At 41.8% G+C, this 21152-nt stretch overlaps 1 protein-coding gene across 8 annotated transcripts in view; it reads right to left on the reverse strand.

The window, feature by feature from the left end:
* Positions 1 to 821: 821 nt before the first annotated feature.
* The window catches only part of CC2D2A (coiled-coil and C2 domain containing 2A), a 51110-nt gene continuing 30779 nt past the window's right edge, over positions 822 to 21152 (reverse strand). For 4 of the 8 annotated variants that reach the window (XM_077934507.1, XM_077934503.1, XM_077934504.1 and 1 more), the window contains 15 exons: positions 20004 to 20171; positions 17563 to 17668; positions 16710 to 16819; positions 14255 to 14351; positions 12627 to 12728; positions 12281 to 12457; positions 10972 to 10992; positions 9812 to 10015; positions 9526 to 9615; positions 7564 to 7677; positions 6170 to 6304; positions 5803 to 5925; positions 4509 to 4567; positions 2811 to 2988; positions 822 to 1834 (listed from right to left, as the gene is read on the reverse strand). In XM_077934507.1, coding sequence (XP_077790633.1) covers positions 1646 to 1834; positions 2811 to 2988; positions 4509 to 4567; positions 5803 to 5925; positions 6170 to 6304; positions 7564 to 7677; positions 9526 to 9615; positions 9812 to 10015; positions 10972 to 10992; positions 12281 to 12457; positions 12627 to 12728; positions 14255 to 14351; positions 16710 to 16819; positions 17563 to 17668; positions 20004 to 20171 — 1873 coding nt within the window. In that variant the 3' untranslated portion in view covers positions 822 to 1645. The other 4 variants (XM_077934505.1, XM_077934509.1, XM_077934508.1 and 1 more) reach the window with 4 other exon arrangements.

A 21152-nucleotide genomic window follows, 5' to 3' on the forward strand; every position in this document is an offset into this window, starting at 1 on the left:
TAAATGTGTTGGTAAACTTTTTAATGCAGTACGGCCACAACTTACATGTGTTTAATGTGTGCAGTTTCAGCTTAACACAGTTGAAGGTTGGTTGAAATCACATAAATGCCTGGAAGGAAGACAACTTCAAAATTCTTTTAGCGCAGAGTTTTTTTGGGTGCACAAAGCTTTTAAGCTCTCTGCTTTGCTTATCAGGCTCTGCAGTGCTCTCACGAGAGCATCCCAGGAGAAGAGCAAAACAAACCAGTGTTTGTGGCCAATCCAAGTTGTCCCCTGCATTTTGGGGGGGGTGGGCGAGGTGGGCAAGGCCTACTCAGTGCATGGCTCTGGAAAGGTAAGCATGCTTGCACAATGGTTCCAGGGGGGTGGTTTGAGTATACAGTGGTGCCTCGCAAGACGAAATTAATTCATTCTGCGAGTTTTTTCGTCTTGCGAAGCACGGTTTCGGAAAAGTTTTGGAAAAGCTTCAAAAATCACCAAACTTCAAAAACCTCAAAAAAGGCTACCACACCGCGTGCTATGAGTTGCTCCTCGAAGTCAAGTCGCAACTGTATTAACGGTTTTAAGAAAAAGGAAACAAACTTGCGTTTTCGTCTTGCGAAGCAAGCCCATAGGGAAATACGTCTTGCGAGGTACCACTGTACATGCTTTCCCCTAGACGTTTTACCCCAGGAATGGAACCTCCGCACAAGACACGGTCAGACTGTACTGCTTCAGTACGAGTAATTGCTGTGTTTGCACATCAAGTGAACTAGAGTTCCAACTGTGTATGGCATTAAGCTGAAGATGAATTTGCACAAAACTTTCTGCCACAACTGGAATGAAATTTAGGGACAGTAACAGACGTTTCATCCCATCTCTTTAATTTTGTATCTTGACCCTGAGTTTTAATGGTTAGCATATAAACAGGAAAGGTACCTGCAGTACAGACACTGTTAAACCAATAGACAGATTGGTCCCACCTCTTGTGTAGCATCATTAAATGGTCCTTATTATCAACCTTTCTGCATGTAGAAATCATATGCCTGCCCTGTTACATTCTAGCTGTGTTCCAGCTAAAGCAGCATTCACTTTGTGCATCAGAGGCCCTGGGTAGAAAATATGAAGATGTTCCTTGATATGGGGGAGGGCCAGGAATTGGTTTTACTTCAGAATGCTGCCATGACTAGGCAAATACCTTTTCTGTGCTGATACTGCCATATGGGAGCAGTGAAAATAGGGTGCCAGAGCCACCTTGATTTCATAGAGCATTTCACATGTCAAGTTGATGAGTGAGTAACCCATACAGACATGGCAGTAAGTCAGAAGGAATTTAAACATCTTACATATTTCCTTAGCAGAGGTACGCAAGTGTTTTCTGCAGCCTGGCTTTGCTATGGCAATTCTTAATTACAGGAAAACAACCTGCTACCCTGCTCAGCCTAATTGTGAATACATAGCACAGCATGGCTTCAGGGGTTTTGAGCACATGATTTCCAGTGTGGCTGGAGCTGAAAGGTTTTATTCAACTTTAATGGGGCACTGCAGAAAACTGATCAAATTAAGAGACTCCTTCCAGCATTTTAATCTGCACATTTTAATGATCTAGAGTTTAATACAAAATCATAAGAAGTAGTATCAAGTAAAAAGTAAGACTGAGTAACTCTTACCTATTACGAACCAGTGAAGCAACATAAATCCACACTGAAAGAATGTTTTTAGGGTATGCATGAACATACACAGCTAATGCAAACTCTATGTTTGGAACATCAATGCTATGAACTCCAGTACTATATACCGCCTCCACTAAAGGTGTAACTTCTGAAAATGCCATGTGGATAGGAAATCCTGACACCTGCAAGTAAGAGGGGGAAATGTAAAAAAATGTCAATTTACCCACAATACCACCTCTGGACTCAGTTGGCCACTAAGAAAACTTCCAAAACGTTCAACTTCCAAGGCGTGGCTTCTGATTGGTTGCAGTAGCATCCTGCAGCTAATCAGAAGCTGCACTAGACGTTCAGCTTCCGAAAATCATTCAAAAACTGGAACAATCACTCGGGAGCCAAAATGTTCCAAGTTTAGAGCTGTTTGTCTCTCGAGGTTCCACTATAGATGTTACGATGAATGAAATGATACCATATACATTCTGCAATTATGGGCCAGCCCTTCCACTTAAGGCAGGCATGGCCAAACTTGGCCCTCCAGATGTTTTGGGACTACAACTCCCATCATCCCTAGCTAACAGGACCAGTGGTCAGGGATGATGGGAATTGTAGTCCCAAAAACATCTGGAGGGCCAGGTTTGGCCATGTCTGACTTAAGGTAAATTGAATCTCTTGGCTCAAGATGACTGGGAGAACAACAGATCAACTGCATGCCTTCCTCCTGACCACCCTCCCCTGCCCTAGGGAAGACCTCTGTTGACTGGGGTATCTTGACAGCTACCTTTCTCTTAGATTGAAGCATTGTTCACCATTACACTTCTGTGCTTGTCGTCGTAGTACAATAGCAGGTAGCACACTTTCCCCCTGCCCAGGTGGACCACCCATGCTGCTGGCCAGTTGATGCCCTCCCTCCCAGCAAGAAAAGCTTGTTACGCGTTGGAAAACTTACTGTAAGAGACACATTTCTAGACTACTTTCAAATAAGTCAGCAAAATGCTTTCACTGTATCACAAGCTAGAATGGAGAGATTTCATCATTCACGCGGAGTGAATTACTGCTAAGTCCCAATACAAACATCACCCTGGGGGTAGGCAGGGAAGCACTATCCTATAATCCCAGTCATGTTACTAAACTCCCAGTTCCCTAGGGAGTTCTATACATTACCCTGTAATCTCCTAGTTGCTTCTGTAATTCTGCCTGATGGTCATCCTCTACATCTTTGCCCTGATTTTTTTCCAGCAGAGGTAAGAAGTGTCGAAGGGTAGAGGTACAGTATCTGTTCCAACGTGTCAAGTGTCTTGGCCTCCAACCCATGATCTTTTCTTTCAGTATCTTCTCAAGTCTGCATTTTAAAATGTTTCAAAAGTTGCATTTGAAATTTTGCTGCTCCAGTGCAACTGTGGCTTCACAAGCACACTAGAGATCTTTAAAAAAGGTAAAGGTACCCCTGCCCGTACGGGCCAGTCTTGCCAGACTCTAGGGTTGTGCGCCCATCTCACTCAAGAGGCCGGGGGCCAGCGCTGTCCGGAGACACTTCCGGGTCACGTGGCCAGCATGACATCGCTGCTCTGGCGAGCCAGAGCCGCACACGGAAACGCCGTTTACCTTCCCGCTTGTAAGCGGTCCCTATTTATCTACTTGCACCCGGGGGTGCTTTCGAACTGCTAGGTTGGCAGGCGCTGGGACCGAGCAACGGGAGCGCACCCCGCCGCGGGGATTCGAACCGCCGACCTTTCGATCGGCAAGCCCTAGGCACTGAGGCTTTTACCCACAGCGCCACCTGCGTCCACCTGAGATCTTTAGAATGCCACAATTACAGCCAGATTTGAAATGCCACAGGCATTCCGTATTTCGATGACTTCTCCACAACATGCTTACGTAAGAAACTGAGGTGGCAAACCTAATTCTCAAGCATCATTTCAGACTGGAGGAGGACCAAGCCTTACATTATTGAATGCTCCTCCGGTAAAATAACTTATATCTAAAAAACTAGATGGGACTGTGGGTAAAAGCCTCAGCGCCTAGGGCTTGCCGATCGAAAGGTCGGCGGTTCGAATCCCCGCGGCGGGTGCGCTCCCGTTGCTTGGTCCCAGCGCCTGCCAACCTAGCAGTTCGAAAGCACCCCCGGGTGCAAGTAGATAAATAGGGACCGCTTACTAGCGGGAAGGTAAACGGTGTTTCCGTGTGCAGCTCTGGCTCGCCAGATGCAGCTTTGTCACGCTGGCCACGTGACCCGGAAGTGTCTCCGAACAGCGCTGGCCCCCGGCCTCTTGAGTGAGATGGGCGCACAACCCTAGAGTCTGTCAAGACTGGCCCGTACGGGCAGGGGTACCTTTACCTTTACCTTAAAAAACTAGATGCTTGGGATAAAAGTTTTAAACTCGTCTGACTTACTAGTTTTCTTCTGCTATTTGTTAGAACAAAGTCAGGATGTTATGGAATGTCAAACTTGGAGAGGGCCAAGCTAAATATATTGCAAGGTAACCAAAATAGCTGCATAATAAAGTACCGTAGTCCAAGTCACTAGAATTTTCCAGATCCCTTTATAAAGTATTGAACTTAAAAGAGCTATGAATCAAACAATTTCACAATTGGAACCACCAAGCATTTCATATCCAATTGGAACTGACATTTGATATTGCTGGCATTCATTTTTCTTCAGAGTGTGTATATGGAGGTGCTGGGCTGCCCAAATAACAAGACCCCCCCCACCCTTGGCCTCGCTGATGTGGTCCAAAGGTGGGCAAACTACCCCAGAAGGACCAGAGGTACTGCCTCTCCTCTTCAAACCCCATACACCTGAGATCTGATGTATGTCATGGTTAAATGCAGTTGCAAAACACATTCAATAGACATGGGTACCTGTTCTGCAGTTCTAGGGCAGCTGTCTTGTCCACCCGTTGATAGATTAGTTCGTCAGGCTAACAAAATATGAAGGGGTAAGGTATAATTCGGTATTTACATAATGTGAAATATGCAATCTTGCTTTTAAGATGTACTGGGATATACTGATACTTCAACCCACCTACACTGCCGCCCACAAGACCTGGAGGAGGAGGAGGAGGAGGAGGAGGAGGAGAAGAAGAAGAAGAATTTATTATTTATACCCTGCCCATCTGGCTGGGCTGCCCCAGCCACTGTGGGCGGCTTCCAAAACAATATTAAAATACTGTAATACATCCAACATTAAAAGCTTCAGATGTCTTCTAAAAGTCTGGTAGTTGTTCTCTTTGACATCTGGTGGGAGGGTGTTCCACAGGGCGGGTGCCACTACCAAGAAGACCCTCTGCCTGGTTCCCTGTAACTTGGCTTCTCACAGTGAGGGAACTGCCAGAAGGCCCTCAGTGCTGGACCTCAGTGTCCAGGTAGAACGATGGGGGTGGAGTCGCTCCTTCAGATATACTGGACCGAGGCCGTTTATACTGGAGAACTGTACCTGTGGTAGGCACCTTAAAGTGGGCACTCTTGCAGCAAGCAGGGAATCTACAAACCTACACAGGAACCCCAGAGAGTCCCTGTAGCCAGAGTTTTTTATCTTCATCCAACTTGCAGTTCTCTGATTCTCAGTACTGTGCTAAAAGCTGAACTTCAGATTGTTTCTCTATTCCCTCCCATTAGCTGGATGATGTTCCCAAATTCTGATGGACATTAGACTCCAAACTTAGGAGAGATTCCCAACTCCCTGATTATCTGGAATAATCTGTATATAGTAAGAAGTTGGCAATGCAAATATAGCAACTGAAGTTTTTCTCTGGATACTTAAGAAGAAAGATTCCCACACTACAAAATATTACCTCATCTCCTTGTTGCAAAATCATCTCAGTGTTATCCTAGGCTTAAGCATCTGCATACTATAATAAGCATTTTGCAATGCTATTTGAAACATTCTGATTTTCCATGCTTATGAATAAGGTAGGAATGCAGTCTTAATTGGTATCCAGTTTGTGGAACAAACCACATGCAAATGTTTTAAGCAAGCAAAATTCATTATTGCATTTCCTAAAATAGCAAAATAAGTTTTACCTCTCATTTTGTTACAGTTCTTTAATGTATCTGTCCTGTAATCTCTCCCTTAAGGTCAAAACAATTTCAGATACAGATGAAAGGATGCAGATATTATTTCTATGCAGCCCTATAAAATTAAAAATCTTAATACCTGCACACTGGAGAGACCAGGAAATGGTAAACTTCTTGAAAAAAAGGGTTTCCAGAATTTTGGTTTGCTGACATCAAAGTTTATTCTTGGTGGAGAATCGTATTGTTGAATATTGAACCAAACCTGAAAGAGAACTTTTTTAGTTACTTTCTTCATCTTAACCACAAATCAGTACTACTTCTGCCCTCTGTTTTGAGTTAACTTTGATTCACGGAAGAGCCAGTGGAATTTCCCCCCACTCTCTTTGAACAGCTGACCAGAGCACCTGCTATCACTCAACAATCCTGGCCCATGGAATGGTCTGACTCACGATAAGGCAGCTTTGTAAGTTCAAAGAATGGCAGATAGAGAGATGTGAATTACTTACGTTGTCACAGGAAATGAGGCAGCCCACACTCTGCAAGGGGCAGAAAGCGTCATACTGTCCATAAAAACGGCCACAACTTGGATTCCAGATCACATACTGATTCTGCTCCCAAGTTAGTACATATGCTGTTGGTCCCTGGAAATAATGGTCAAGTTCCTTCAAACCTTGCTTTTCCAATGCAGAATATATTTACATTTTACATGCATTTCCTCCCCCTCAGAACTTAGTAGTGGGTGCAGCTGATGTATGTGATATAAGTTTCAGCTCATTTTCTCTGCAGTAGCCTCTGTGAAGGCTACCAAGCACCCACTTTGGGGATTATATCTGCAATTCATAGGCTGAAAAAATATTATTCTTGCTAAGCTGCTAAACAGGATGAACTATTTTCCCAATTTGCACAGTGAAGAATTCCATGTAACTGGAAACCTGTCTACTCCATTGCCCACAGAAGTTTGTCCAATGAAACAATACTATTTTACATATGTTGTATCCAGTCCTTTGGTATTAATGAATTCTGTCCAATGCAAGATCAGGACTTTCCGATTACTCACAGGCTTGCAGTTTCACGCTGCCTTGGCAGGGGCTGCTAAATGTTGCACAGAGTAAAATCTAGGAGATTCTACAATGTATGGATTCCTGTAACAGGTTGCATGTACCAAACTTCCAAGTTTTTAAAAATTAAGTTTTTCTTTAGCAGGCCTCATGTTGAAGCACAAACTGCCTACTAAGATTTAAGGTGTTTTAACTTGGAGGGTGAACAGGGTGTTGTAAGTATAATGGATAAGGCTCTTAGCTACAGACCAATAATTCCTTGTTTTGAATTATTTCCTCTTTCATGAACTCACAAGATGGCTTTAGGCAACTCATCTCTCTTAGCCTCAGCAGGAGATAAGTATTATCTTCCTCCTATGAGGGTGTATTTGAGAACTACAAGAAGATAGTAAATGTGAGGTGCTTTGAACACCTGAGAGGACTATGTACTTATCTTCAACTCTAGGCAAATATACATATTCTCTGGGGAAATTTGTAGGGCTGAGAACAAACAGTAAATTTGCCATGTAACTTAGACCAGCATTAGGAAGCAGGGGAAAATATCTCTATCTTATTATGGGTCCTTGCAAATAGCCTAGTCTAGTACAACCAGGTATTTGATCCATGCAATACCATTCAATTCCGTCTGAAGAAGATTAAGTTGCAACCACTAATTTTTTTATTGACAACAATATCAAAACCAGAGTTTTGCTTGCATCATGCCTTTGTCCGACAAAGTTGCTTTAAAAGTTTGACTACAATATAAATCTGACCATTATTTGTGATGTAATTCATTCAGCGTGTGTACTGCATTCTCAGGCATGTGGAAGTTTGTTGGGAGTATAAATAAATTACTGACTTACCTCAGGAATAGCACTTCCAATTAAAAGCCAAGCCTTTTTGCCAAGAGCAAGAAAATAATTGCACAAGAGTACAGCGTGCTCTTCTTCATCTCCAGCCAAAAGATCAAGGAATTGCTAATGAATGCAAGCAAACAAGTTGCTTTAACAATATAGCCAATGTTTCTAGTTTATCTGCACTGTTCAGGAATCTTCCTCCCATAAAGTATGGCTCTGTTTGTCTGGAAATACGTTTATGTCCCCAAAGATTTTGGCTCAATTGAAACTAGAATCAAAGAAGCTGAACTGTGATTTTACATGATGTCTGAGTTGGCAAACCATTGCTCCAAACTCTATTCATTTTGAACGGTTAATTTATGAACCATGAAAGGCATATGAAAACTATGAAAAATAAATATATAGATGAAGAAAAACATTTTCTTATTAAAAAGATACACACCATTTTTCTAGTTCGTAAATGAACCAAACAACTAGAAACAAAAGCAGACAAGCAACTTTTGAGGTTAATGAAGTGCATGCAATGTTCTCGTCTCCTACAATTCAAAGTTCTGTGGAGGTGGACTGTAAAAACAGACTGGATAAAGTCTCTCAGATGTCTGTGGAAAGAACCTCCGCCTGCAGTTCTGATATGGAACTTCACCTTAATGACAGGATTTGGGATCTATTTATATTTAAGGCATTAGATTCTGGTTCTGGCCTAAGAGCATTTCTGGCATAAAGAACCCAGAACCTTTCAAAGAGGATTCATTGCCTCAGCAATTAGCTCTTCATTCTATCTAATCTGGACCTTGAACTGTGCATTCTAGGCACACATAGTAGCCGAAGGATAGTTCTGTAGTAAAAAAAAAAAATCACAATGAACTCAAAAAGGCCAACCCCACAGAATTTAAAAATCAATTATCAATTTTCCCTCCCAAAAATTTAAATTCTTGTAAGTTTATTGATTCTGTTCTGAGACTCTACTACAACAGCTGATGAATTAATCTATAGATGATAGCTGACATTAAGAAGAACTCTACACTTGTGGTGGGGGTGTAAATATGTACAATTTTTTGGCAAAGGGTTTTTAAGGAGATATCAGAAATCACTGGGTTAAAGCTGACCAAAAGTCGAGAGGTAGCATTATTATCAATTTACGATGGGGTGGGAGGTTCACAGGCTATGAAGGAATTGCTCACAAATTTATTGACGGCTGCACGAGTTATTATAGCTAGGAAGTGGAAAGGGCAAGCAGAATATAAAATGGAAGAATTGTATAAAGAGGTGTGGGATATAGCTATTCATGTTAAGGTAAGACAGGGAATATGCAGGATAAATGATTTTGAGGAGATATGGAGGGTGGTTGAGGAATTTGTACTGTTAAAACGGAAAAGGGTCAAACCATTGCAAGGGGTGTTGAAATTTTGGGAGGTTGGATAGTTACAATGGAATGGTCTCGGTGGTGGAGTGCACATTTTAATTCTTTTTTCCCATTTTTTCCCATTTAGTTCTTACCATATCAGAGTATTACAATGATGTGAACAAAAATAGATCAACCTTCTTTTAACATTCTAACAAAACATTCAACATACGTATCTCCAAATACTTTTACTTATTTATCACCCTCTGTGACTTCCCTCCACCCATGTTTAGCACTATGAGCTTTGTTGCGGTATCTTTTAAATTGTGTTTGAACGGTATATTATTGCTATTAACCGTAAAATCTTGTCTCTGTTTCCTTTTAACTTTGTGGATCTCAGTCCAAACATATTAGTACATCACTTTTGGAACATCGTTTTAACATATATTCATCAAAACGTACCCATTCTTTCCTTAAATTTTGATTAGTTTGTAGTCTGATTGCCGCCGTCTATTTGGCCAATTCAATAAATTCGCACATTTTCATTCTTATTTATTTATGATTATTACTTTGTAAATAAGTAAGTAGATAAAATAAATAAATAAAAATCTAAGCCTTTTACTTACATCTGATGTACTCCACAAGTCACAGATTCCAGCAAATGATACACTGTCAGGTAAGAAAGGAATCAAGGCAACATAGCGGGCCACCAACTCCTACACATAAACAAGCAGAGAACACTCCATCAGTCTGGCGCTTGTAGCTGCCAATGAAACCCAGAGCCTAACTGACTGTATCATGGCAACCACCAAACTCTCAGTACACACACTTATTGGATTGTGTAAGGATTCCTAGCCTGTTTTCTGACCCATCACTGAAAACATATTCCTCTATCACATGAGAAACACTTACTGACGTTTCTTGGGGATTGTCGGCGTGAACCCGTAGGAGCTCATCTGGTGGGTTCAGAGGTTTGATGTATCGAGTAATGAAGACTGTTTTCCCATTGATGTCAATTACAGTCGTCAGGCACTGGCGACCTGGAAACTTGAGCGCACAGTCAGCTTGGTACGTCTCAGCTGCTTGGAGAAGTTGTTCATCTTCCTGGGTGTCAAACTTGGGGGGGAAACAAGTTAAGTGCATGTGATTTTGCTTATGAATTCTCCCTCCCACCACCACATCCCCGCTTCATGAATAGGACAACTTTGCCCTCCATTCAAGTACAAGAAGATGATAACACACTGTGATTTGGGTATGCTGTCTAGATGGAGCCTTCAAGGTTTTTGCGTGCAACTTTCATGTCTCTCAGAATTCCATATTATACCAGGAAGTACAGTATTACCAGTCACAATGAAAACGCTGTAATATCTAATTTGTTCTGGTGTTAGGTGGTCAGGAATAAACTGGTAGAACAGCTGACAGGGAGTGGGTGCTGTAATTCTAGATAAAGAATGGGCATATTCCATACATCTTTGTACAGAAAAAGGAAGGAAATGTATATTTAACTATCATAATATAATATTTATCTGGCCAGACATCTAAAAAGGTACTGATGCTTTTCTAGATTCCCATTAAAATAAATACCAATTTACACTTTTCAAATTTTCCAAACAGCAAAAGATGAATCTATGGGATGCACAAAGCATGAATTGTCCAGAGACCTTTCTATGACTGACTTTCACTGCAACATGGTGGCCCATGGGGGGTGGAGCACTCACAATTTCATCACTCCCATCTTCTAGCTGGCTCTAAACTTTGCAGAAATGTTTGCACCTTTGGTTTAAAAACAGTTTCTTACAGATTATTTGGCAACAACTGTTGCTCAGAGTAAACCCATTGAAATGAATGGACCTAACTTAGTCATGTCAATTAATTTCAGTGGGTTTACTCTGAGTAAAACTACCACCCATCATTTTTTAGTACAACAATTAAACACATAGGAATTTGCCCTATATTAATTCGCACCTTATAGACAAAATACTACATTAACAAAAATTGTTAGGCCATGGACACATTAAACAATTCTAACAGATCACCACCACTGTAAAATAAGAAGTATGAACATTTTGTACCTTCTTAAGCATTTCATTCATCTACAAAGATTCAGGAAGGTAAGCAAGAAAAGAGATAAAGGTGTGAACAATGTAAAAAAAATGCAACGCGAAAGACTCTCAAAGTTAAGCAGCTGAGAAAATACAGGCACACATCCAATTGTTTTGTATTAGTGGAAAGCTTAGAAGTAATAATAGGGGTGGGGGGAGGTTTAGGTATTCTGCATGGTCTCCATGCTATGACACATAGCATGGATTGCGCTTGCATAAACTAGAGGGAAGAGACCTTCTGGAAATTTCTGGAAACTATGAGGTTCTATCAGATAGAAGATTTAAAAAGAGAATAATCACATTAAAAGAACTGATGCAAAAAAGAAGTTAACACCCACCGCCCCCTGCAAAATATATTCTATTCTCATCTTAGCAACTTAAGGCACAATAAATAGCTGATCTGTGAAATTCCTTACCTGACTTGTTCACTCTGAGTTACTTACTATGTTTAATAGCACTGTCTAGCTAGCATTTTGATAGTAACTGTCTTCCAACAGACTGAAATTTTGGTTCTAGCTACTACTTTTAAAAAGGTTGGTAGTATAGCTTTTTGCTGCAACTCCAGGGTCTATGGTACATCCTTTCCTTTCTAACTCTTAAGAGTCTGGATTCTGTCTTGAAGGAAACTAGCTAACATTGATTCTGAAAGAGAACAAATGAGGTCAGTGAAATCTAAAGAGCTTCCTTTGTTGCTTACATTACTTTGTAAAGGGCCACATATATATGTAAGCATTTATGCATGCATGCTAACAAACTGCCATAGATGTCGAGAGGAGAGGTAAGCTGAGCTCATCCCCTATGCTTGGCTTGCTCAATTCCTTACAGTCAGCTACTCTCTCTAGGACCTCTGTAAAGAGAGGAAGAAGGAATCCACCATGTCCCGCCTTACAGCACACCTGAGAGCCTTAAGGAACAGCAGTGCCAGAATTGTGACAATTGCAATTATTTATTTCAAACAATAGCACTGCCACAGTTAATTAATGCATTTGGTCAAGCAAATCACCTTATTTATTGCTAATCAGGTTTCCACTCAGTCTAGTTCTAAAAGTGATGTATTTCCTACTTTTTTACTGCCACTTGCCCTTACACATGCTTACAGTCTATTAAAATAAGTGTATACACATTGGCTCAGAAAGTAAGTCACTCCAGCAGGAACTCGCAGGTCATTTATATGACTATTGGCTCCACTACCTTTGGTCAAGCTCAGCAGTTAAGGGGTAAGTGAACTATACTGTAGATTTTAAAAACATGCCCAGAAGTAAAACGCGAAGAGATTTACCTTTTCGCGAACTGATTCTCCAGGAATGAGCTGGGGTTCAATAGTAATAAACAGTGATAGATATGATCCTTCACTCAGATTTCGAATGGAATCATAGGCTCTTTCAAGTCCAAGATTTTTTCCCTTACTGTATCCAAGAAGAACTGGAGGAATATCTACCTTAAATGTACCATCTATCTAAAAACAAAAAAACAAAACCACCATGCAGTTGAGCATAAGCAGCCACGAATGGCAACAATATTATTTTATTAATAATAAAAAGGATGACTTATTTTGATATTTTTTTTATTCACTGCTTAAGGCTCGAAAAACATTAATGCTCCTCTGCCTGTTCATGTTTACTTACCCTTGCTTGAAAATATACGGTTGTAAATGGAATCCGAACAGAACCAAGCCAGTGCTTCTCGACCCGCGTATGAACTCCGCCGCATTCTCTTTCACGATCATCCTAAGAAAAGTCACAAAACTCTTGACAAATTCTTCCAGAAATGAAGTGGCTACTTTCCATGCCTCTCCTTTTTCAACACAGCTACTCTGCATTATTAGGGATGCGGGTGGCACTGTGGTCTAAACCACTGAGCCTTGGGCTTGCCGATTGGAACGTCAGCGGTTCGAATCCCCACAATGGGGTGAGCTCCCGTTGCTTGGTCCCTGCTCCTGCCCACCTAGAAGTTCCAAAGCACGTCAAAGTGCAAGTAGATAAATAGGTACCGCTCCGGCGGGAAGGTAAACAGCATTTCCATGCGCTGCTCTGGTTCATCAGAAGCGGTTTAGTCATGCTGGCCACATGACTTGGAAGCTGTACATCGGCTCCCTTGGCCAATAAAGCAAGATGAGCGCTGCAACCCCAGAGTCGGCCACGACTGGATTTAACGGTCAGGGGTCCCTTTACCTTTACTCGGCATTGTTGCATTATTCTCCCCATTAAAGTGAGGAGGATATTTTGGGTGTGTGTGGGGGAGATGAATTATAAAAACTTTTGCAGGGGTTGTGCAATGTCAAAATATGAGGTGGCTCTGGGTTTTACTGAAGCTGCTTTAAGCAGTGCCCTGGCTCCTCACTGCGTTCCCTGAAACAGAAGACTTCCACAAACTGCACTGCATCATGATGCAAAAGCGTTCTTGGGTAGAAAATATTCTTACCCTTATAGCACCACACACACACACACACACACACACACACACACACACACACGAGAGACCAGACAAGAGCAGAGCATTTCTTTGTACTTCACACTAGCCGTTTAAATGGTAACACCTCTTTGTAAGTTCCTTTGCATTTATAACTAAAAGCTAAAACGTTGCAACGTTTGCAGAAGCCCAGTGTGGTTTAGACATTGAACTTAGGCGTCCAGAAGTCAGAATCACTGAGCAATCCTTCCAGGTAAGTTTGCTCTGGATAATAATCATGCCACACACAAAAGAAACCTTGTCGTTAAGGCAGCAAAGGCCTGCTCCTTTGCAAGCTGCCTGCCTTCATTTTTTAATAGCAAAATGTCTTATAGAAAATTAAAATAGGCACCTTTAGGTTTACGCCAGAAAATATTTGCGTTTATACTGAAACCTATGTATCTGGGTCTAAAGGGTGGGGGTGGGATTTGTCAAAAGCAGTGGTCCATCAGCCTACCTAATGCAAGTGTCACGTCACTTCATCAGATACTGTCTGCAGTGAGAAGCGCATGCAAATTGTGTCGCACTGCCACAGTGCGACTGAACCAGATTGAGAGACTAATGCTTGGCTACCAAGACCGCCCAACATTTGTTGGCTTCTGCTTGAGACCAGTGCTTGACAGTTCAGCCCACAAAAGCTGATATGGGCTGGCCACAAGGAGCCAGCTGATGAATCCTGGGCGGATTCCAGAGGCTTTTCATCACTGGACTCCATTTGGGCAAACATGTCAGGCTCTTTATACCTTGACCTCCTTATTATGCATACACAGTCAACATAACTCTTGAGATTTTGTTTTTTTTTTACCTCTAGGACATCGTACAATACTTCATCAAAAATGTTAATGAAGATATCGTCTTTCACTGACTGCAAGCTGGAGGTGCTGTAGTCACCATTTGGGGCTCTGCAACATTATAAAAAAATGAGAGAAATGTCTGAAATAAAAACTCTGTACAATTTGCAATCATACATATATAATTCCAGTTTATGTGCATCTTCCCTCTCACTCCTCCCTGCTCCCCCCCACCTCTTTCCTTCAGTTCAGTTTATTTATTTGGTATATAGACCATAAACATCAGAAAGGAAAATATATATACCACATTTTTCGCTCTATAGGACGCACCAGACAATAGGACGCACCTAGTTTGTGGGGGAGGAAACAAGGAGGGAAAAATTCTGAAACCCAGAAGCCAGAACAGCAAGAGGGATCTGGTTTCTGAGATAGCCTCTTGCTGTTCTGGCTTCTGGGATAGCCGCCGGGATAGGTGGTCTAGCTTTGCGAGAAGCCTCCACAGGGCATGGGGAGCCTTCATCCCTGTGCCCTGCGGAAGCTTCGCGGGGCCATCCAAAAGCCAGAATAGCTAGAGGGAGCGCTGTGCAGCGTTCCCTCTAGCTGTTCTAGCTTCGTGCGAAGCCTCCCCGTGCCCTGCAGAGGCTTCTGGGACAGCCCGCAAAGCCTCCAGATGAAGGCACCCCGCTGCCCTGCGGAGGCTTTGCGCAGCTAACCCCGAAGCCTTTGGAGCGCAGCGCGAGGGCACTCTCCAGGCTTCAGCGAAAGCAACGTGTAGCCTCCGGAGCACGGAGGGGGCGCTCCCTCTGCGCTTTGGAGGCTTCGCATTGCTTTCGCTGAAGCCAAGGAGCCTGCATTTGCTCTATAGGACGCACACACATTTCCCCTTAATTTTTGGAGGGGGAAAAGTGCGTCCTATAGAGCGATAAATACGGTATAAACGCAAACAAAAAGTGGCTTTTCAAACAAAAGTATAACAAAATCCAACTAGTTAAAAATACAGATAATCTACTCAGAACTCATCTTCCCTTTAACAAAGGTGACCTGATTTTCATGGCTATAGAAATAATCTTTCTGAGATCTTGGTTGGAATCTGTCATTAAAATTGACATAAAATTAAACTCCAAGTGAATCTTCCCAAGCTGAAATGAAACAGGTTCTTATGCCCTGCCAAAAATTGCAGCCGAGAATCACCTGAACTAACGTTTACACCAAGCAGCTTTAATAAGGACAATCTGTCAGGTGCTCAGGTAGCCTGATTAACTTTCCATAAAGGCTGATGGCAAAAAAGCATTTAACTTAGCCAGTGAAAAAGTTCTCCTGTGTTCAGGAGTGAAATATACTTGGGAGTCGAGTGTAGATTTCATGCTCTTTATTCAACTCATAGTGGTGAGGAATGGAAGTTCCCCCGAAATGTCTGCTTTATATACATTATTTACGCAATGGGCCCCACATGATTGGCTAATTCCGGGATTCTCCTGTAGGCCAATCAGGCTGTGGATTCACTTCCATCTGGAGTTGGATTGGGTGGCTCCTACGGACCAATTAGACTGCTGAATTCTGGATCCTATTGTTCTAGGACCAATCAGACTGCTGCATTCTGGATCCTATTGTTCTAGGACCAATCAGACTGCTGCATTCTGGATCCTATTGTTCTAGGACCAATCAGACTGCTGCATTCTGGATCCTATTGTTCTAGGGCCAATCAGACTGCTGCATTCTGGACCCTATTGTTCTAGGACCAATCAGATTGCTGCATTCTGGATCCTATTGTTCTAGGACCAATCAGACTGCTGCATTCTGGATCCTATTGTTCTAGGACCAATCAGACTGCTGCATTCTGGATCCTATTGTTCTAGGGCCAATCAGACTGCTGCATTCTGAATCCTATTATTCTAGGACCAATCAGACTGCTGCATTTTGGATCCTATTCTACTCAGTACATAGCACATTGATAATCAGTGCTAGGTTGCAGACCAAGAAGGAGCAGTGGTGAGCAAACTCCATTTGCCAGACCTCATGGAAAGCAGTTCATGGAATTGCTATCGGAAATGCTTATGAGATGGAGTAGGGCCCACCCACCACATTTCTCTTGAAACTGGGATTAGCAGAGCCTGGGGAAGGGGCAATTCTATTGACTGCCCATCTCAACTACAAATCTTTTCTTTCTCTCTGACAAGCCAATGGAAGCCATCTGTTTTAATAAGAGAAAGCAAAGAAGTGCAAACAGAGACCTCATGTGGTGGCAGCGAGAAAGCCAGACTCAAGCACCACCATACAATGGTGACACCAATATCAGAAAAAGGCTTGAGGCCTCACCCTGCCGCCTCAACAGTGTTCCTGAATTCAGAAGTCAAAAGCTAGCTATTTAGTTATATGCAGAGAGCGAGGAGTACTTAAACATTCACGCTAGGCTATCATTTGTCATACCATGAGGCAGAGAATTAAACATTTCAGAAGATGCATTCATACCTAAATGGAAGTTCAAGCTCCTCATTCCAGTTTGGGTTGGGTCCTTCAGCAGTGGTTGTTCGGCAAACCGTTCGCTGAAAAGAAACTTCTACAAAAGGCCGGACTAGGACCTACAATGAAACAGACAAAGCACTCACGTTTTTCCAAAGTTTGCAGAAGGATGCTTGCAAATTATTTAATGGCAAGTATTAACTTTCCAACATGTAAGCCACGACGCACCTTTTACTCTCAAGGGGCTTTTAAAATTATTTTATTATTGATGTAATAACTATTATTAATACATTGCTACAGAGGTACACTGAACAATTATTGATAAATAGTTGTTTTATCAAGTTATATATTGTAATTGCCTGCATAACAAAACTAAATCGGACACAATAGTGACCATGGCTCTAGAAAAAAGTGCCAGTCAAGAAAGGCTATAATGGAAATGGGAAAGAATGTGCTTAAGAACAAACATATGGAAAACTTTCAAAAACTGGAAATAATTTGACCCACCAACCCTAAGGACCTCACCATAATTTTATTACACTGTCTTAAAAGATAGACTTGGGATTGGTTACCAATCATCTGATTATTGCTAAAGTGTATGTATTATGCTTTCCAGAAAAGGATAAATATTCCATTACTTTCAGATTAGTATAAGAAGATATGGAACCAAACTGAATTACCTTGAGGAGTTGTAAGGAAACAGGAGACAACAAACCCCATTTTTCTATGTTTTTAAAAAAAAATTAGCTGCAAACTCATGAAATATATTTCTAAAATAAATGTTTTGGGGTTTTTTCTATACTGACAGTCAGATCTGAAAGAGCAGTTTCCAAACTTGCGTCTGGCTGGTGCTTGGTGTTACCTGATTAAAGGCCCAGTCTACGCTGTGGGTTGGGCTCTGTGGGGAGGCAGAAGCAGCAAACATCTCATTGAAGGACCATGATGATTTAGATGGCTGCTGAAGCTTGCTAGAGAGGAAGAAATTTTTAAAATCACAGTGAATTTCCAAGAAGACCATGAAAAAATACAGGTACACTGAAAACTGAATAAAATATAATTCTGCAAAAAAATTATATATATATATATATAAAATTCACTACCTTTGTAAGAAAGCTTTGCAGGGCAGATGTTTTTCTGCTGCAATGTTTTTCCCTGGGATTTTTTAAAAACATTACTTGCAGATGTAATATAATTCCAATCAAAATGAGGCTGCCTGAAGTTGTAATACACTTTTATATAACTATAATAAATATATTGTTAGGCTTGCTAACAATAATATGTCAGTATTAAAATTAGCATGTTATATAGCTTTTGATGTCTTCACTTTTTCTTACTATTCAAACAATATAAGGAAATGTATGCTATTGAATACGGGTGGCGCTGTGGTTAAAACCTCAGCGCCTAGGACTTGCCGATCGCATGGTTGGCAGTTCGATTCCCCGCGGCGGGGTACGCTCCCATCGTTTGGTCCCAGCGCCTGCCAACCTAGCAGTTCAAAAGCATCTCCGGGTGCAAGTAGATAAATAGGGACCGCTTACCAGCGGGAAGGTAAACGGCGTTTCCATGTGCTGCGCTGGCTCGCCAGATGCAGCTTGTCACGCTGGCCACGTGACCCGGAAGTGTCTGCGGACAGCGCTGGCTCCCGGCCTCTAGAGTGAGATGAGCGCACAACCCTAGAGTCTGGCAAGACTGGCCTGTACGGGCAGGGGTACCTTTACCTTTACCCTATGCTATTGAATTATGCTCTTCCTATAATAACATTGCCAAGGTAAGCAATACAGGAGTTGTCAAGAGTGTTTCAGAAGCCTGAGTAGATCCTTTAACCAAAATGGGCAGCTCACAAATCTCACCTTATGGTGCAACCACACTAAAATCAGGATGGAAGCTACAGAAACCAAAGGATGAGCATTCCCCACCAGCTTTAAGAGACAGGTACTCCATCTGCTGCTCCTTAGGAGGAAAAGACCCTGGTTGCCAATGGTCTGGATCTGCCAGTTCTGGACAAAGGATGTCAGTGTGGATAGAAGTCGAAAGCCAAAGTATGGACTGTGAAAAGGCCATTAGACATGGAGACTCAACAATGTACTGAGAGCTCCACAGTGTGTGCCAAGGGGACCCTGAGTAAAAGGAACATCTGTCCTAATCATTATATTATCTGGATCCATCATGCCAGTTATTCCAGGCTAAGTGAAGGTAAACGCCATTTACCTTCCCGCCGGAGCAATACCTATTTATCTACTTGCACTTTGACGTGCTTTTGAACTGCTAGGTTGGCAGGAGCAGGGACCGAACAACAGGAGCTAGTTTGTTGCAAATGCACCTCTCATAAATGAGACTTTGCAGCACTAAATACTAAGGTTCTTGATCTTATTTGAAGGAATAGCCATAATCCAGATCAAGTCTCTTCCATGCCCATCTCCATCTTTCAGAGTGGGTAAGTGAGCACAGAGCATATGGAAACGGGGGACTAGGAAAGGTGTAGCACACTCAACTCTCTGCCAGGAAAAGAACCTGTGATTCATGCACCCAAAATATACACTCTGTGAAAGGAAATAATTTTAGAAAACATGGAATTTAAGGTGCATTCAGTCCAAAATAGGCTGGGTACACATTATTTCAGGTGTGATTGCACCATTGGTTTGTATAGTGGTGTTATGTCATCAGTTTTCTTTTCAATCCTTGTCCTACTGACCACCCTAGTGTGTCATTTGCCTTTTTCAGAGCTGCTGCACACTGACTCTTCCTAGCAGGCAGGGGCTGCAGTCTCCTAGTGCCCCTTGGTGCTTTGGCTAGTGGCAGATGCCAACGTGTGTCTTCCCCTTGCTTCTGCAGTCCTAGGGCTACTGCATTTTTGGACCATGAAGAAGAACCAGTTTGAGCAAATAGCCAATAAAACAAAATGACTTGGATTTTTTTTTTTTTTTTTTTGGGAGGGGGTCACAATTGTTTGGACCCTACCAAGAAGCTCAGAGTGCAAGAAACTGTTCCATTTTTATCTTCACATGTTATGAGGTTGGTGTGGGTTAGAGTTTAGAGATAGAAGCCCCAAGGGATTTGTACTTTATTTACATTAAGATAGAGATGGATAAATAATTTATACCTTTTTGATAAAAACATCAAAACAGTATACAAAAGATAGTGCTGAAAACACTTAAAATCAATCGACTAAGTGATCTACTCAAAGGATCCTCAGAAACTGAAGACCTTGATTAGCCTTCTAAAGACAGCAAAGAAAAAAACCCATACATGTTTCTCAGGAAAGACAATTTGTGTGTGAAGAAAAATGGAAAGAAAGTTCCATACCTCCCAACAGGCTTTCTAATGGGAATCTCATAAGCTCTAATGATGTTCACCAAGAGTTTTATGTCGCCGTCTGAGAGATTTTGCACAGTTACTTTTTTCCTCTCTTTTCGTCTTGGTTTTAAGGGTCTTTTTGTCTCCGCCAATTTAAACAGGCTGAGTCCCAAAATGCTAATTATAAAAAGCAGAGTTAAATAGATTTGCACATGTAACTTTTTCTGTTATTATAATAAATGATAAAATACTTTGTATTAAAAAGGTAATTATCAATGTTATTTGACATAAAAAGTAAAGGAAAAACAGACAGGAAATATATACGGGAAGGTATAAATAAGAGCTTACACCGTATGATACATATGGCATATAAGCAATGATAGTACTCTACAAAACATGCCTGTTTGGATGCATGTATCATAGCAAAAGCAACCAGCAACAGAGAAGCAGAAATTAACAGATGCATAATGACATACCCTGGGCCATCAGAACTTAACAGAAGGCAAAGCGGGACAAAAAGAAAAACCAAGAATAAAACACAGTTATGCGGATTTGTATGTTACAAACTCTAGAGAATCCCAAGCAAAAACAAATGCATGCATACAACAGACGAGTTATCTGAAAACTTCCCAGAAATAACAAATAAGAATCATAGTCAAATTCCCATGTTAATGAAAGTGTGTGTGTGAAATCTCAGCTGCTCTCCTTACAAGCCGCTTGGGGGAAGGGGGGAGGGGAATGGAGCTATCAATCATGTGTGCCTAATGTTGCCTTTTTCTGTAGCATGAAATACGACCTGACAGGTGTTTTCTGTCACATCTACATGTATGGAATAATTACCTAAGCATGCATGGATGACCAGTTAAACGTATAAATAAAACTATGCAAGTCTTAGTAAGCTCCTCACTAGCTCAAGGCAGCGACATAATACTATAAAACACTGTATTTTAGCCAAAGTCTGGCTGAGGTCATTCCTGAAACATTGCAAAACACATGAAACTCCCCACTCCCTTTTCTTGCGCTGAGATTCTTAAGGACAACTCAAGCCTAGGCCAAAGTCACAGAGCACTGGCTGCAGGCTAGTGGTGGCTGAAAAAAAGTGGCTGGAGCAATTATTGTAGCTTTGTAAGCAGGTGACATTCCAGCCACGCAAAGGAA

This window comes from Podarcis muralis, chromosome 9, assembly GCF_964188315.1.
Source record: "Podarcis muralis chromosome 9, rPodMur119.hap1.1, whole genome shotgun sequence".
In the NCBI taxonomy this organism is placed as follows: Eukaryota; Metazoa; Chordata; class Lepidosauria; order Squamata; family Lacertidae; genus Podarcis; species Podarcis muralis.